General features: G+C 40.4%; 1 protein-coding gene across 9 annotated transcripts in view; it reads right to left on the bottom strand.

The window, feature by feature from the left end:
• The window catches only part of L1CAM (L1 cell adhesion molecule), a 721289-nt gene that overhangs the window by 498134 nt on the left and 203958 nt on the right, over positions 1 to 19197 (bottom strand). For all 9 annotated transcript variants that reach the window (XM_089685157.1, XM_089685163.1, XM_089685158.1 and 6 more), the window contains one exon: positions 9194 to 9338. In XM_089685157.1, the coding sequence (XP_089541283.1) occupies positions 9194 to 9284 (91 nt within the window). In that variant the 5' untranslated portion in view covers positions 9285 to 9338. The remainder of the gene's footprint in view (positions 1 to 9193; positions 9339 to 19197) is intronic.

Raw genomic sequence — 19197 nt, 5'->3', positions numbered from 1 at the left:
GAACTTCTGGGTCCATTTCATTCCCTTCAATGTCTGCATCCTCTAGAGGAGGCATTTCATGCTCCAACTCTGGTAGAGATGGTGGGAGTGGAGGGGGAGCTTGATCTCTGGACAGTGAGTGCTGTACTAAAGCCATTACTTGACCAAGAAAGTTCGACATAGTTTCAAAAAAGTTTGTTTTGGTCAAATAAGTAGCTTGTTGTGTGCCTGGGACAGAGCTAGAATTGGATGCAGAGAATTGGTCCTGCTCTGGTACAAGGTAAGCAGTGAATTGCGACAGAGCAAGTGTTTGCATGAACTTTTGCCGTTCTTTCCTCGTGCCATTTGTTTCCACCATTGCTACTAGTGAAAGTATTCCCCTGTGGAGTACTTATGGAACAGGGTGTTGGAAATAGAGTTAGCATGTAGGTGGAGTACATGGCAACCCAGGTGTCAACTGTCCTGTAGCAAAATTCTCATTGCAAATGGAGGGAAGAAGAATCTAAGTACTTTAAAATTGGGCTCTAGGTGGAAGCGGCGGTCAAGGTGCAATTTTCGGTTTAATGCACCAAGTCATCCACCTGAGAATAAGCGTGGATAAGTGAGACTACAGTATTGGTCAAATAAAAGATGAACCTGTCTTACCTGTCCATGTCACAGATCTGTAGTTGGGTTCCAGGATTTTGCTTAAAGTAAAATTATAAACTCGTGAAGCAAAGAATAGTTTCTCTGTAAGTGGAAAAGAGGTTCATCACCTAAGGACACTAGCAACAGGACACTAGGCCTCACGGTGTGGAATAGTGTTATAGGAGTATACCCAGAGCGCATGTCCAGCAAAGTTTTCGCCAATATCACCTAAATGCAGCAGCCTATAACCCAGGAACTATCAATATCCAGCCTTAGTGTTCAATAAGATATTTTAACTTTCCTTGGTAGACAAGTGGTTATTGACTTGTTCCATGCTTGTTCAAAAATAGGTTAATTTTTGGAGACTGTGCAGGGTTTTGATTGTAGTGACTTTGTGAATGTGGAGTATGTAAAATATTTAATTTCTATTTTGTGTATATATGTGTTATGAAATAAAATGGAGAAGAGAATGGGTAGAAGGCAGGGCTGACAACACTCAGTTCACAACAATGCTGCGTGTCAGCCCACAACAGATGAGCACATTTCTTAAAGATAGGCGGGTATTTTTTATGTACTTGCAACGTCTTTAAAGGAATAAAACATGAAGAAATGTGCATGTATTGCAGAGATGTACTGCATATGTTTTGTTTTGGGTTTTTTTCCCTTGACATACGCGTTAATAAAAGAAGCTACTGTCTCCCCAGCTTGTCAGGAATGGTTTATTGAGATATTGCCAAAAGCACTCATTTCTTTACTGAAGAGGAAACTAGTGATTTCATGAGATATGAAGTGTCTGCTGCAGCTGGTATATCTGTGTCTGCTTCAGGCCATCCACCTAAATGATACCAAGGATTCAAGGGCAGGATGGCAACATGTTTGTTTGAAACTATTCTAACTCCCTGGCAATATAATAACCAGGTTCCTGAAACAGTACATGCTGTACAGTTTGTAACGATGGCAAAACATGAGCCACATATTGCTAGAATTGCAACCAATTCTAGTATAGTAACTATTGTATCAGGTACAATATTCCAGCCTTTATATATCACTTGTGTCACACACAATGGCACTATGATTGCCATAGAAATATGATACCCTATACAGTCAGACTGTAATCATTCAGAGGATAGTCAGATCCAACAGCCTCACAGTCCAACATTTACCTTTTCGTGGCCAGTGTCCTTAAACATTTTAATGTCGTGGACCCAAATGTGGGCATGCCAGTTTAAAGTAGAACTCCAAGGGTTTGTGTGTTTTCCTCAGTTTAAATCATCTAAACAGAGAATGTCCTTTTCTAATGCATATAGACATCACATCCCAGTAATAGCAGATTATCCAATAAATTACCAAAAAAGATGATGTTTACTTCCACTTTAGGGGTTCAAATAAAGCTGATATGGCTTTAGACAAAGACTTTCTTTCTACCAGTCACAGCAGAATTTTGAATGTACGGCTGCATGTTTCATACATCATATCTGGTTCTTCAGACCAATGAGGTCAATATAATTACAGTCATCATAATAACCTTACCCATGTTGCACAATGATAATATTCAATTAGTATTATGTACTTACAGCAATTATATTATCTGGTGAGCAAATGTGGTAAACCAGGCTCTCCCAAATGGTGGGGGACTTTAGGGGACATAAAATGTGTGAGCATATAGAGATATACAGTATACACTACAACCATAATAAAGTGCATATGACTATATCTCCTTCCAGTATTAAAAGAGTCCTTAGGCATGGATTTTTACCTCCTACTATTATGCCCAGCACTATCAGACGACCTACTGGAACCTGGGAAAACTGTATATTCTCCAATGTTTTCTTCTTTTGGAAAACTCCTAAAGAGGAAATCTAGATTGATTGGCATATAAATAGTGTAGCGCTCATACAAAAAATATTAAATACTAAAAAAGTAAGACAAATACATGTGATGCGGCTTTAGAAAAATGAAATTAAAAATGTGACAAAATTCACACAGTATAACTCTCCATTGCAGTGGTGTAAAACATAAATAGTGCCAGACTTGAAATAAATATCTGTGCCCCCCACTGGAAACAGGGTCGAGGAAGTCACGAGTAGACAGTGACATAACGCGTAGGTACGCGAGGACAGTTTCCGGTGCGTGGTGACGCACTTCTGGCGTGCGACTCTATTTTGCTACACCCAGGAAGTCCCACACACATGCAGTATACCCACATATCGGTGAGGAGGGAGGACTGCATAGAATGTGAGTGTCATTCCTTACTTTATAATAAAGGAGTCGTATTGTAGTAATACTACACTTAGAGGGTCTTTTTTTCTTGGCTCACTGGACTGGTGAGCCATTGTCCTCTAGAGATATCTTGGCTGATCAGGGGCAATAGGAGCCCCATAAGGAGATCAATTGAAGGAAGGAAGCTGCTGGCCCATATGATTTAAGGATCCAGGGTGATCCTGCAAGCCTGTTAGCCCCTAGGGGGTCATTGGGAGGAGGTAAGGAGGCAATCTAGCCGCAAATAGGAGAAGAGTTTTTGGCACAATCACAAATTTGTCAAATATCACTGCACATTGCATGATTATATTCATCACCAAAAGGACATTGTTGAGATCAATCTTTGGAAGAATGGACACTTTTTTTGCACTGTTTTTGGCACTTTAGCACTTTATGTTTAGCCCCTTGAATGATAGGTTTTTTTTTTAGATATTTAGGTAATTATTTAATTTATTAAGTGTGTGTGCACTTTTTTAAGCAAAAGGCACATGTTATTTAATGTATTGATTTAGTGTGTGAACACGTGTTTCCAGTGGGGGGCACAGATATTTATTTCAAGTCTGGCACTATTTATGTTTTACACCACTGCAATGGAGAGTTATACTGTGTGAATTTTGTCACATTTTTTATTTCATTTTTCTAAAGCCGCATCACATGTATTTATCTTACTTTTTTAGTATTTACTATTTTTTGTATGAGCGCTACACTATTTATATGTACAATTTACACTGTTTTTGGTACCAGTTTTTGAATGTTGGCAGCTTTAGGCTAGGTTTACTTCCTTTCATAGTGCAGGAGGACCCCTGACTATTAGATTGATTGGCAACCTAAGTGTTTTAAAAAATATATTAGTCAGGAAATAAATACTTGGGGTATGTGGATAGAAAAGTTTCTGAATATCCCTAGGATAGAACCTGAGTTTGAGGATTTTCTAGAAGGCCAAATTGCAAAGATGTATGAATACTATGATGGAGATCCTAAGAACTTCTTGTGGTAGATAAGGAAACTGAAGTGAAGGTCTAGACATACAACCACTGGCAAAAAGTATATTCATTCAATTGTTTAATTTACCATTCCAACCTTCTGGCTTTAAGAAACGCTTAAAAAATAAAAAGGAAAGAAAACTAGTCAATTGCAACTGTTTTTGCAGATCAAGCAGAGGAAAAAATATGGAATCACTCAATTCTGAGGAAAATATTATGGAATCACCATGTACTTTGCAGCTCTGAAACAAACATCTGCATCAGATTACATCTGCTAATTAATCCGCAGTTAAACAGTGCTTACACACCTTAGTGAGCTGTTTCACCCAGCTGATTGACATGAATCATGGCTCCAACACGAGAGATGTCAATTGAGGCATGCCTGTAATTTTTTTCTCTGCAAAATTAAACAATTGAATTAACATTTTACAAGAGCAGTGTTTCCATACTTTTTGCCGGGGGGTTTTACATGAACTTTTTTAAAAGTGAAACTTTAGTCAGAAAATTAAGTCCTGCTAGATCACTTCAGTCTGGCCCCTTTTGCAGGTATAGCTATGTAAAACATTAAAAATAAGTACCTATACTATTTAAAATCCAGTAATACACTGTCTCACCTTGCTCTGCACATGCTTAGTTGCTCTCTATATTCTGGCACTGATTAAAATCTAGAGGCTAATCTGCTGCCATCCTAAAGATTTACTGCTGCTCAGGGGATCTGGGCTTTTAGCAAGAAGCAACAGGAATGATGCTGGAGGCAGTTTTCAGCACACACTAATTTTGGTGGCATAATTATACAGAATGTATGTTCCTTGCTAAGGAACAATATTTTTTATCAAATTATGGGTAAAGTTCCACTTTAAGAAGTACTTGGAAAAATGTAATTATGAAACGATTATAAAAAAAGATAGGAAAATAGTTAGTGACAGATTTACCTATGCCTATAAAGAGAAGGCTGACACAGTACCAGTCTAGAATGCAAAGAAATCAAAAGAATAGGGACCTATGTATTTATTTATAGGTAAGGTTAATCTAGTAAATATCCAATTGCCTCTCGGGGGATCAGGAAGGAATTTTTTCCCCTGTAGGAGCAAATTGGATCATGCTTTGCTGAGTTTTTTTGCCTTCCTATGGATCAACTGTGGGTGTAGGTTTATAACTTTTTTTTTTTTTTAATAGTTGAACTGGACGGACTTTTGTCTTTTTTCAGCCAGACTAACTATAGTTATGTACAATGAGGATGAGATCAAGATAGCCAGAGTTAGATCCATAGTTAAAAGGCAGGCAGAGTTCAGAGAGTAGTCAATATCCGATAGTCAACGCCTTCAAACAGCAGAGCAGGACGGGCAGACAGGGAGCTTGCAGCACGTTTTACAAAAGCAATATCACAAGCATGAGACTGCGGTCTTGGCTGGCTTAAATCCAATTTGGTCTCCACCCAGAGACTGGCCACATCAATCGCCTTGCAGGTGGACAGGCAGGGTGAATGAATCATAGCCAAAACCAGGATGCTGGAATGAGTCTAGCAGCTGTAATAGATCAGGAGGGCCAGACAGTTGTTTGCTTTACAGGAATGCCATTCAGCTGCAGCACTGATCTGTTTATTCTGTCAGCAACAGGGTGTTGCTCAGTGCATGCAGGAGGAGATTTCTCATCTGCAGTTAAAAAAAAGAACGTATATGCCCAAGCAAGGGAGCCTGGGGTGGCCAGTGGGCAGATCGCTCCTATGCTTCAGCATATATTTTTTCCCTTTTTTTAGCAGAGATTTCTTCATCCACATTGACCGGTGTGAATGGAGGAATGTGTTTTATCTTTTTTGCTCAGCCCACAAGCTGAATGACAAAAAAAGGACATTGCATATATGCCCAGCAAGGACCAGTGACATACCAGTACTTTATTGGGTTTTTTCCTCATTTAAGTATTTGTGGATTGCTTGATTATTATACTTAAACAGATAGCGGACCTTTTTTTGAGTATTGTCACGTATATTTTGTATCCAAGACATTGTTTGTGTGCTTTCTTTTATACTCTTAGAGCAAAATGTTTTCATTTTGTTTTTATTTACTAACTGCATGGAACAAAATCTGGTACTGCTCTGCATAGAAACCAGTCAGCTTCCATGCTGACTCACACACGTGCAATATGGATTGAAGCTCAGGTTTCACAGCTAATTGATACAATAGTTGTTCTCCGGTTCATGGCAGGTTTACATCAGGTTCAGGACAGAATTAACTCAGGATCTTATCCTGTTCACACATATGCAGTTTAGAAATGGTTCCCATAGAAGTCAATAGTCTGTAATCTGCACCTGAACCTGAAGGCACTGCTCAGAAACCGTACATGAGTCTTACAAACAGCACTGAATCTGCACCGCCAGTGCACTGGACATATGTGAACAGCCACGATAGGATGCAATGTATTTTCACATATCAAACTGCATGCAATCTGCATATATGTGAACCGGCACTCAAGGTTTTTTTGCCAAAACCTAACTGAACAAGCTGGAGTTAGAAGCTGACTGGATATCATGCACAGCTGCACCAGATTCTGAGTGCACCAGTTTAAGTAAATCTCCCCCATAGGTGCTTTTACAGGCTGGAAAAAAAACAAACATCTGTAAAAGATGTGTTTTTATTAAGTCCTGTGCATGAAGTCTAAAGCTCAAAGGGAAAAACAAGTACACCGCAATTATGGCAGGATCAACAGGTATTTTCTAAACTTGCTGAAAATGTACTTGTCTGAAATGTGAACACTATTATAATACTACTGTATACTATAATATACAACAACCCCTCCATCTCTCCCCTCCTCTGACCTCGCAACCGCCCTGCCCCCCACCACCCTTAACATCCCGCACACCATAACCCCCCCAACACTCCACTCCTTCAGCCTTGCCACCACTGAGGAGGTCACCAAAGTCTTCTCATCACTTGCCCCCTTGACCCTGTCCCCACACAACTCCTCCAGGCACCTTCCCCCTCCATCCTACACTCCCTCACCCACATCTTCAATCTCTCCCTCTCTACTGGCACATTCCCCTCCCCCTAAAGCACGCGCACATCACCCCCATACTCAAAAAAATGTTCTTGGACCCCACTGACCTGAACAACCTTAGACCCATCTCCCTGCTGCCATTCACTTCCAAGCTCTTTGAACGCTTAATCTACAATCGCCTAAGCTCCCACCTCACTGACAACAACCTCCTCAATCCACTACAGTCTGGCTTCCGTCCCCTACACTCCACTGAAACCGCCCTACTCAAAATCACTAATGACTTGCAAAATCACTAATGACTCGAAAGAGCAGGGCCCTCGAACCCCTCGTGTATTGTTTTGTTACTGTACTGTCTCATGTACTATCCCCCACTATAATGTAAACGCTGAGCAAACCTTTTGGCGCTATATAAATACTGTATAATAATAATAATAATAATACACTTCAAAATCACTGTAAAATGAATAGCTCTACTTTAAAATTGCAGTGCTTACTACACATACAGTATATTTTTAATTAAAAAGCTGTGTCAAGGTTTTGATAAAAAATGAAACCTGTTCACACATGCAGTACATGTAAACCCTAACCAAACCACATTTAGGGCTCCGTTTATAAAGAGAGCGCTGTCTTGTGACCTGTCAAAGTCTATTCAGTTCAGTATATTTGCCAATCAGGGAATTCTCTCTGCCTCATTAACCAGAAAGAACCCTGTGAAGCACCGTAGGCTCCACACCACAGGAGGAGTAACTTTGCGGTTTATAGCAGAGAATAATATTTATTCTCCACTATGACTCTTTAGTTTGTTGAGGTGCAGTGTATCATAAACCACAGCTGTTTTTTTCTTGATACTTGTTTACACCTTTTTTCCCCATCTTAGACTTCGTTCATATCTAGCGATTTGGGATCGTGGGCAGGATTGCCGTGATTCTGCCCATGATTCCAAATTGCACTGTTATGCTGACAAAACGCAGCATGCCTTTTCGTGTGTATTCATTTTTAATGGCACCTAAATGCGGTGTGGTTTTGCTGCAACTGTTGTGCGGTAAATTGCGGCAAACCACATTGTGCAAAGCTTGTCGCCCAAAAGAAGCTTCTGCTCCTTTATGGGTGACAATCTTCACTTGCTGTGATTGCAGCAGGATTTATCATGCAAAAATTGTGTCAAAACCGCACTGCGTTTAGGTGCCATTAAAATGAATGGCACACAAACGCACGTGCTCCCTTTTGCCCACATTGCATTATGATGATTCTGCCCATGATTCCAAATCACACTGCAATGCTGGCAAACCGCAGCACGCATGTTCATATGCCATTCGTTTTCAATGACACCTAAATGCAGTGCAGTTTTTCCACGATTCTCATGTAATAAATCGCGCTGCAATTGCGGCAAACCGCGTTGCATGAATCTTTTTGCCCAACAAAGAGCAGGAGCTTCTTTTTGGCAACAAACTTTGCGAGATGTGATTTGCCGTGATTGCAGCACAATTTATTGCAACAACACTGCACTGGGTTTAGGTGCCATTCGAAATAAATGGTCCCCAAACACACGTGCTGAGTTTTGCCAGACAACAAGCTTCACGCAATGCAGTTTGCCACAATTGTGTTGCGATTGATGGCGAGGCAAAACTGCACTGCGTTTAGGTTCCATTGAAAATGATGGCACCCGAACAGACGTGCTGTGTTTTGCCAGCAGTGAAGTGCAATTTGGAATCGGGCAGAATCGAAGCGATTCAGCCCGCGATCCCAATTAGCAAGATGTGAATGGGGCCTCAGTGCTGCTGATCTCCTGCAGCTTCTTTGTGACACTGTGTACATGCATGTGCCCAGTGAAGGCTGCACATGCCAGGAACACAATCAGAAGACAAGGATAGGGAGTTTTCACCCTTTTACTGGAAGTTCCTAAACAAGGACCTTCAGGTATTTTTACATTAAAATATGGATATTTAAAAACATTGAAAATGACCTTTGAAACTACATTCATGTGTTGAAGCTTACTTTAGTGGGATTACATATACAGTACTTCCTAATCATAAACGTCTATCCTGCTAAGTGACCAGGAATTCACTGAGGCGTGAAAGCCTGCCTCACTATACAGCTGCTACCTTCCCTAGGAGCTGTTCATTGTGCTGAAGCACAGCACAATTATGGCTCATGACTTCACACCCTCAGTAAACAGACTGCTGCACATTATGGCAGTGATTATACTAGTGAGTGAGGCAAAACAGAATCATTTCATAAACAAGAAACCATTTACACTGAAGTATATACAGATGGTTAGCAATTAGACACTGTTTAAAATTACAGCAGGTATGAATAAGGCACACAGAGGAGGAGGGAGCATGTGGTTTACTTACAGTTTTTAGGTAAATCCAGCGCATGGATGTTGATGTACAACAGGAAGATGGAGAAAAACCCAAGCACACATGCTCTTGGTGAATGGGACATAACGGAGAGTCAACGTCTTTTCAGGATCCAGGAAGACACAAGAAGAGAATCCACCTTTAAGGGAGGGGGAAAAAAGATCACCATGAATAACACAATCATAGCAATAGCTGAATACCCTCCTTTGCAACCTGACTCTTTTGACAGAAGGAGATACTGAGGAAGGGGTGGAGACAGTGTGAAGAGGTGTCAGAATGACTCTTTGTTTATACTAAAAGCTAGACTGAAATTCGCACATCAATGGTACAGACTCATAAAGGAGTACAAGAACCTTTCAGTGAGTATTGGTTTTACAGCAAAGAGGTGGAATTACTAAAACTGGAAAGTGCAAAATCTGGTGCAGCTGTGCAAGGTAGACAATCAGCTTCTAACCTCAAGGATAAGTTCACCTTTCATAACATGTTACACATGGGTGTAGCATGCAACATGTTATGATCTGACCGGCCCCTGCTCCCCCCCCCCCTCAATACCCGCTTTGACAGCTAGCAGTTGATCCCCCCCCCCCCAGCTGTCATATTTTTTTAAAACTTGGCTGTGCAGGGCTCCAACCAGCTGTGTCACTCATTCACAGTATTCTGTGAGTGAGAGACTACAAGTGCAGGCAGCTTTAGCGGCTATTAGCTCGTAGTCCTCAGTGAACTACCACGGCGCTGTGGAGCACTGTGGTAGTTCACCGGTTCTTCCTGTCAGTATATCTGCCTGCTCGTACATCCCATACAGGTAAGCAGATATTCTGACAGGTCTGCTGATCGCTGGTGCAATGCCTTACAGGCTCCTGCAGACAAATGCACATTTTTTTACTGCAAAAAATGTGCATTTACTATTTTTTTTTACTAAAAGGTGAATTTATTCTTTCAGCTTGTTCAATTAAGCTTTGGAAAAGCTGTGACCTGGAAAGAAAAGAAAATTCTTGGACACGAAAATTCTTTTCTGTAGCAACATGATGTGAAATTAAAGGCTTGGTTGGTCGAATTTCAAAACCAATGGTGGCACCATCGGATTACAAAAAGCACTAAATTTCTGATTTTCTAAAGAAAATTTGTTCAGAATTGGACCCATGTAAAGCTTGCATTAGGCTCACCATGACAGTCCAACCCTGCACCTTTAACACTTTCTCTGCCAGAGCCGTTTTTGCAGTTTTTGCACTTGTTTAAAAAATCATTTTAGGCCTGAATATTATACAAAACCCTCAAACAGTATATATTTTCTGAAAGCAGTCACCCTAGAGAATAAAATAGTGGTAGTTCCAATGTTTTATGTCACACAATATTACCGCAAAGATCTAAGAAACTAAAAATTTCAATGAAAAACACACTAAAGTGAATTTTAGGGCAAACAAACGCAATAAATCACCCACATTTTTGGTAAAATATATAAGATGAGGTTGCACTGAGTAAAGAGATACAACGTGTCAAATCTTAAAAATTCTGTGCGCCCGTGAAATGGCGACAAACCTTAGTACCCTATTTTCTATAGGTGACGGTTCAAAAGCCCCTATAGGCAGGCCCGGACTGGGACAAAAAACAGGCCCGAGCATTTTAGACTGAACAGCCAATTTCCAGGGAGGGGAGGGGGGGTGCAAGGGCATGAGCGGGGGCAGTAGGGCAGTTAGTGACAGAATATTCATGGAGTCGGTCCTCCGCACAGTACTATAAAGGGGACTGCAGTGTAAAGGGGCACTGCTCTGATTACTGTGCCCGTTTACAATGCAGTCCCTTTTATATCACATTGCCCCTAGAAATCTAATCATAGTGCCCCCTATATATTCAAAGAGATAGCGTACTCCAGCAGAGGCATCCCCATCCAGCAAAGAGACATAAGAGACATTCCCATCCAGCAAAGAGACATCCCCTTATAGCAAAGAGACATCCCCATCCAGCAAAGAGACATCAGCGAGTGTGAAATAGGACCTAGTTGATGGAGAGTGTGATGAGGCTGAAGTATTATGGGTGGAATTGCACATGGGGGCGCGTACTACAAAGGTAATCATTGGAGTTTGTTATAAGCCTCCCAGTTTTAATGAGGAGGTGGAAACTCAGCTCCTTGCACAGATTGAAAGGGCTGCAAGGGCTGGGACAATGATAATAATGGGGGATTTTAACTACCCAGAAATTGACTGGAGTAATGGTACTGCAGGAACAGTTAAAGGGCAATTTTATGGTACAGTTTATAGAGGCCCCTACTAGGAATGATGCTCTGCTGGACCTGGTAATCTCAAACCATGCAAAGCTTATTACGAATGTCCATATAAAAGAAGATCTGGGTAGCAGTGACCATAACATGATTTCATTTATTGTTAGCTGTAAACAGCAAGCACATACGGAAAAAATAAAAACGCTCAATTTCAAGAGAGCTAATTTTCCAACGCTGAGAGTTGCTCTCCAAGACTTAGACTGGGAGGGAATATTGGCATAGATTAACACAACACAGAAATGGGAGTTCTTCAAAAAGACTGTATGTGAACACACTGCAAAATATATTCCCATGGGCAACAAGTTTAAAGGGCTAAAAATCAAACCTATGCGGCTTACGGCCAAAGTTAAAAAGGCTATAGATAATAAGAAAAGAGCTTTTAATCAATATAAAAATGAAGGAACACTATCATCGTTTAAACATTACAAAGAATATAACAGAATATGCAAAACGGAAATAAAGGCTGCAAAAATTGAAAACGAACAACAGATTGCAAAAGATAGCAGGACCAAACCCCAAAAATTCTTCAAATATATTAATAGTAAAAAGGTGGACAAAGAGAAAGCAAATTTATTTAACACCTTCTTCAGCTCTGTGTATACAAAGGAGCATGGGGGAGCTCTTGTCCATAATGGGCATGGTATTGACACAGCTCCAGATGATCCACATTGGCTAACAATTGATATGATCCAAAAATATTTAGACAGTATAAAGGTGAATAAAGCACCTGGCCAGATGGCATACACCCACAGGTCCTTAAAGAATTGAGCTCTGTCATTTCAAAGCCATTGTTTCTAATTTTTAGGGACTCTTTAATGACTGACATAGTACCACTGGATTGGCGTAAGGCCAATGTGGTGTCAATATTTAAAAAGGGGTCAAAATCTTTACCACATAATTATAGACCTTTAACTTCTATAGTTGGGAAGATACTGGAGAGTTTAATAATAGACCACATAGATGAGTTCTTGCTGGAAAAAAATATTTTAAGCAACAGACAGCATGGATTCATGAAAGACAGAAGTTGTCAAACAAATCTGATTTCTTTTTATGAGGGGGTGAGTAAAACCTTGGACAGAGGAGTGGTGGTGGACGTGGTATACTTGGATTTTGCAAAAGCATTTGACACAGTTCCCCACACACGGCTAATGTGTAAGGTAAAGTCTATGGGCTTGAAAAAATCCGTATGTAAATGGATAGAAAACTGGCTAAAAGATTGTATTCAGAGAGTAGTGGTTAATGATTCATACTCTGAATGGTCTGGGTCATCAGTGGTGTACCCCAGGGCTCAGCCTTATTTTTAATATATTTATAAACGATATAGAGTTTGAGATTAAAAATACCATTTCCGTCTTTGCAGATGACACCAAGCTGTGCAGTGGAATAACGTCCTTACAGGATATCTTCAACTTACAAGCCAACCTCAAAGCACTGTGTAATTGGACAACTATGTGGCAAATGAGTTTTAATGTTGATAAATGAAGGTTATGCACTTGGGGCTAAGAATATGCATGCATCATATATACTAGGGGGAGTACAACTGGGGAATCAATGGTGGAGAAGGATCTGGGAGTTCTGGCAGATCAAAAGCTTAATAATGGCATGCAATGCCAAGCTGCGGTTTCTAAACCGAGCAAAATCGTCTTGTATTAAAAGAGGTATGGACTCCAGGGAGAGAGATATCATTTTACCCCTGTACAAATCATTAGTTATCCCTCATCTGGAATATGCAGTTCAGTTTTGGGCACCAATTCACAAAAGAACATTGGGGAACTTGAGAAAGTACAGAGAAGGGCAACTAAACTGATACGAGGCATGGAGGAGATCAGCTATGAAGAAAGATTAGAGGAACTGAATGTATTCTCTCTTGAGAAGAGATTAAGCGGGGATATGATCAACATGTATAAATACATCAGTGGTTCATATAGTGAACTTGGTGTAGAGCTATTCACCCTGAGGTCAACACAGAGAACAAGGGGGCACTCTTCACGTCTGGAGGAAAATAAATTTAATCTCAAACACGGAAAGGTTTCTTCACAGTGAGAGCTGTGAAAATGTGGAACAGACTCCCTCAACAGTTGGTTCTGGCCAGCTCAGTGGATTGCTTCAAAAAGGCCTGGATTGCTTCTTAGATACACAGAATATAACTGGATACTAACATTTATAGGTAAAGTTGATCCAGGGAATATCCAATTGCCTCTCGGGGGATCAGGAAGGAATTTATTTCCCAGCAGGAGCAAATTGGATCGTGCTTTGTTGGGTTTTTTTCTTTCCTCTGGATCAACTGTGGGTATAGGATTATAACTTTTTTTTTATGGTTGAACTGGATGGACGTTTGTCTTTTTTCAGCCAGACTAACTATGTAACCAGCAAAGAGACAGTCCAACCAGCAAAGAGACAGCCCATCCAGCAGAGAGACAGCTTGTCCAGCAAAGAGACATCCCCATCCAGCAAAGAGACATCCCAATCCACAAAGAGATGGGATGCCTCTTTACTCGACAGGAATGTCTCTTTGCCATCCAGCAAGGAGACAGCCCGTCCAGCAAAGAGACAGCTCAACCAGCAAAGAGACAGCCCAACCAGCAAAAAGACAGCCCGTCCAGGAAAGAGACAGCACGTCCAGCCAAGAGACATCTCCATCCAGCAAAGAGACATCCCAATCCAGCAAGGAAAAAGCCCATCCAGCAAAGAGACAGCCATCCAGCAAAGAGACAGCCCGTCCAGCAAAGACCACACTTAGAATCAACTCCAGACCTTTTACCTGCTTAATTGATGAAGAAATAACAAAGGAGTAGCCCACACCTAGCCATGAAACACCTTTTGATTCAACTGTCCAATTACTTTTGGTCCCTTGAAAAAGGGGGGATGGCTACTCTTAAGAGCTGTAATTCCTAAACCCTTCCTCCAATTTGGATTTACATACCCTCAAATTAAACCTGAGAGTGTGCACTTTCAGTCCATATCCATTATATAACTATAGCTTGAATATGTTTTGGTAAATATCTGAAAAAACTAAAATTGTGCCTGTGACCTAACTGTATGTGCCTTATGTTGATTTTTCTCTTCATGATCTTGGTTGCACTTAGGCTTTAATGAAAACAATTAACTATGGCCACTAAATTATTGGCAGTTATTTTCTTTGTTCAGTTCATTGTATTACTAGAATGTCCACCTTGCCAACACATTTATTTCAAACCACTAGCAGATTATTTAGAGTTAAATCTCTCATAATATTTTATGTATGAGTGGATAAAATCAGATTAACCTCCCTAGCGGTCTGATTATGTCAGTATTTCTGTGCTCAAAGCGTTAAATTTTTTTGAAGGAAATATGTAGTTTTTTTATTGTAGGCCTGTAATTTTTATGAATAACTCACTGAAATCTGTCCGAAGAGTCTAGTAAACATACCGGGTATGTTAAAATTTGAAACACGAAATAATAAATTATAATTTAATAAATAATCATAAAAAATAATATAATAATAATAAATTTAATTAAATAATATAATCAAACCACTTACGCGGACGATATTCTTCTTTTCCTTGCCGAACCGCATATTACTCTGCCAAATTTACTAAAGGACTTTGCATTTTTTCGTTATTTGTCGAACTTTAAGATGAACTTTTCCAAGTCTTTCGCTCTCAACATCACCTTGCCTTCGGAAGTAGTTTCTGATTGTGAGTCGCGTTTCCCGTTTCATTGGGAAAGGGACTCACTTTCTTATTTAGGTGTGCAGCTTACCCGCAACCCTGACGATTTATATGCTAAGAACTTTTTACCCACTCTTCGTTCTCTCCAAGAGGATCTGAATAAATGGCACCGTCCTTGCTTTTCGTGGTTCGGAAGAGCTGCGATAATTAAAATGAACATCCTTCCTCGCCTTCTCTACCTCTTTCAAACTCTGCCCATCCACATACCGCTTGCCTTCTTCACATCCTGTAGGAGGCTCTGTTCTCTATTCCTATGGAACCATAAACGCCCGCGCATTGCTTATTCCCAACTGATTCTCCCTAAACTTAGTGGTGGTATTAGCCTTCCTGACCTTCACCGTTACTATTTGGCATGCCAGCTCTGCCGTGTAGTGGATTGGCATGTCCACTCTGCTTCTAAAGACTGGGTGCAATTAGAACACGCCTTCTCGTTTGCACCCCTGATTTCGATCCCTTGGCTGCCGCTGAAGCATACGCCTCAGGTCCTTCTTAGTCACCCTTTGGTAGGTCCTACCCTGAAAGCCTTCCGCTATACCTGCAAATCAGCATCTATTTCTGCGTCTCCGAATTGTCTCACTTCCATCCGACTCAACCCTGACTTCCCCCCTGGAATGCACAAGAACTTTCTATCTGAACATTGGCCGCATGATCAAATTTTGGCCAAACATTTTCTCCACGAAGGCAAGATGAAATCACTCCACGAACTGCGTGACAGCTTGGGTACCCGCGATTTTCCTCTCTGGGTTTATTTGCAAATACGGCATTATCTGCTCTCGCATAAACCTTTCCGTGATTGGACCCGCCCTCTTACCCCTTTTGAGGATATTTGCTCGAAAGGAGAACCGCGTAAGCATTTGATTTCAGAAATTTACCCCCTCTTAATTGAGAATAGGGCCTATAACTCCCTGCCCTCCTGTCAGGCCTGGAATAGAGATTTGGATGATAATTTGGCGGATTCCGACTGGGCACGTGTATTCAAATATTCTCATAAATGCTCCCTTAATGTCTCGACGCAGGAAAACGGTTACAAATTGGTGTCGAGGTGGTATCGCACCCCTTCACGAATTTCTCATTTCAATCCTTCTTATCCCAATACCTGTTGGAGGTGTGGGGCTGCGGACGGATCATTTTTACACATCTTGTGGTCCTGTTCGAGCATTCAACCGTTTTGGAAAGAGGTCCATAGGATTGTAGTATCGGTGACAACCGTGCCTCTGGATCTGTCTCCAGCCCAGTTTCTCCTCCATCATTCCTCCCTTCCGGGGAGACAATATCATAGATCTTAGGCCATGCATATGGTCAACGCGGCCAGACTCTGCCTTCCCGTCCTTTGGGGCTCTTCTCGCCCCCCCTCTGTTCGTGATTGGCTTGTCCGTGCGGGTAAAATGGCAGACATGGAGGAACTAATTGCGTCGGCCCTTGACACCCCCACTAAATTTTCCCACATTTGGGCCTGCTGGATCTACTTCACAACTACTCCTATGTACAGGTCTCTTATGGACCATCAGGTCTGACTTGGTCCGGCTTTCCGGCTGATGTTACTTCTTTACAGTAGTTTTTGTGATAGGCACTGAGACTCTTTTCGACAATGTATCCCTTCCCACGCGACTCTGGCGTTAGCTTAACTCCTATCCCCATGCATGAGTAACCCCAGATATTGCCGTCATTACTCACCCCATATGTTTCCCCCCCCCCCCCCACTATTAATTTATTTTGCAAAAATTTTTTTATTTAATTTTTTTTTTTTTTTTCTTCACCTTCCACCCCCATCCCCCTCTTTCTGTTTCTATCACTTTTCTCTCTATTTCCCTTTCTTTCTTTTCTCCTTTCTCTTTTCTTCTCGCCTCTCGCTTTGCTATGCTACCTGGAACACTAAACATGCCATCCTATCACTCTCCCCACTTCCATCAACGGCTCCTACCGCAATATATGCCGATTTTGTAACTCTCCACCTTGCCATAAGTTTTTTGTCCAATTCCTACGTTCAGATGCCATGACCACTCTTCCTATCGCTACAGCCCTGCTTGGCGAAGCATGAGCGCAGGGGATATTATTAGATGCAATTACACCCCATACTATACTAGATTGGCTCCGGTTTGTTGCAAGCATTACCTTATTGTAGTCGAGTTTTGTATTATTGCATTATCATTATCTGTATTTTCTTGTTTGAGTTACTGCTGTATCGCTGTAGGTTGTGCCTGCTGTTTCGCTTGGGCACCCTGTACATGTCTTTTGTACCATTATGTTCTTTCTTAATAAAGGCTTTCTTTTTGGAAAAAAATATAATCAAACCAAAAACACTGAAATTTGAAATAGAGTGCCAAGATCGAAACATCACTTAGCAAAGCATTTACCCCCTTCCTGACCAGGCCTTTTTTGCTATTCGGCGCTGCACTACTTCAACTGGTAATTGCGTGGTCATGCAATGCTGTACCTAAACTAAATTTACGTCCTTTTTTTCACACAAATAGAGCTTTCTTTCGTTGGTATTTGATCACCAGTGCACTTTTTATTTTTTGTGCTATAAACAAATAAAAACAAAATTTTTGAAGAAAAACGATATTTTTTACTTTTGACTATAAAAAATATATAGTAAACTCAAAGTTAGTCATAAATTTAGGTCAAAATGTATTCTGTTACATGTCTTTGGTAAAAAAAAAATCCAAATAAGCATATATTGATTGTTTTGTATGAAAGTTACAGCTTCTACAAACTATGGTATAGATACTGCAATTTACGCCATTTTTTGCTATACAGTGCTGCACTCGTTTAACTGACAATTGCATGGTCATGCAATACTGTACATACATGAAATTTATGTACTTTTTTCACACAAATAGAGCTTTCTGTTGGTGGTATTTGAACACCTGTGCGCTTTTTATTTTTTGCGCTATAAACAAAAAAAGACAGAGCATTTAGAAAAAAACTGATATTTTTACATATTGTTACATAGTCTGGCTGAAAAAAGGCAAAAGTCCATCCAGTTCAACCATTAAAAATAAGAAAAAAAAAAGTTATAATCCTATACCCACAGTTGATCCAGAGGAAGGCAAAGCATGATCCAATTTGCTCCTCCAGGAAAAAAATTCCTTCCTGCAAATTTTCTCATTTCTGTCATAAAAAATATCCAAAAAACTAAAATTTCGTTATAAATTTAGGACAAAATGTATTCTGCTACATACTTTTGGCAAAAAAAAATCCTAATAAGTGTATATTGATTGCTTTGTGTGAAAGTTATAGCATCTACAAACTATGGTATAGGTAATGTAATTTACACAGCTTTTACTTTCTGAGTGCCTTGAGGTGCTAAAATACCAGGACAGGACAGGCATTATCCTGGTATAACCATTCAAAGTCCAGTAATGTACCAGTATGTTGCTGGTTCTTGTTGGGTATATATGCTATGTTCTTTTTTTTTATGTAGCCTGTGGGCTGAATGAAAAAAAGAGAAGAAATTTCTGCCAGAAAAAGTGTGTGGTATGCCCACCATTAGAATATACCGCCCTGCATCCACCCACTTCTAATGATGGGCACACATGAAATGTGCCAAAAAATATTATAAAATATACAGTGCACCCAGAAAGTATTCACAGTGCTTAACTTTTGCGCCATTTTGTTATGTTACAGCCTTATTTCAAAATGGATTGAATTAATTTTTTTCCTCAACATTCTACAAACAGTACCCCATAAATGACAATGTGAAAGAAGTTTGTTTTGAAATCTTTGCAATTTATTAAAAATAAAAAAATTAATAAAAACACATGTACATAAGTATTCACAGCCTTTGCCATCACACTCAAAATTGAGCTCCGAAGTATCCTGTTTCCCCTGATCATCCTTGAGATGTTTCCACAACTTGATTGGAGTCTACCTGTGGGGAATTCAGTTGATTGGACATGATTATGAAAGGCATAAACCTGACTATATAAGGTCCCACAATTAACAGTGCAACATATCAGAGCACAAACTAAGTCATGAAGTCCAAGGAATTGTCCGTAGTCTTCTGAGACAGG

This window comes from Staurois parvus, unplaced genomic scaffold, assembly GCF_062004578.1.
Source record: "Staurois parvus isolate SC_StPar_1 unplaced genomic scaffold, SC_StPar_1.0 ptg000364l, whole genome shotgun sequence".
Lineage (NCBI taxonomy): Eukaryota > Metazoa > Chordata > Amphibia > Anura > Ranidae > Staurois > Staurois parvus.
The sequence above is the reverse complement of the archived record's forward strand: the minus strand, read 5'-3'. Positions and strand labels throughout refer to the sequence as shown.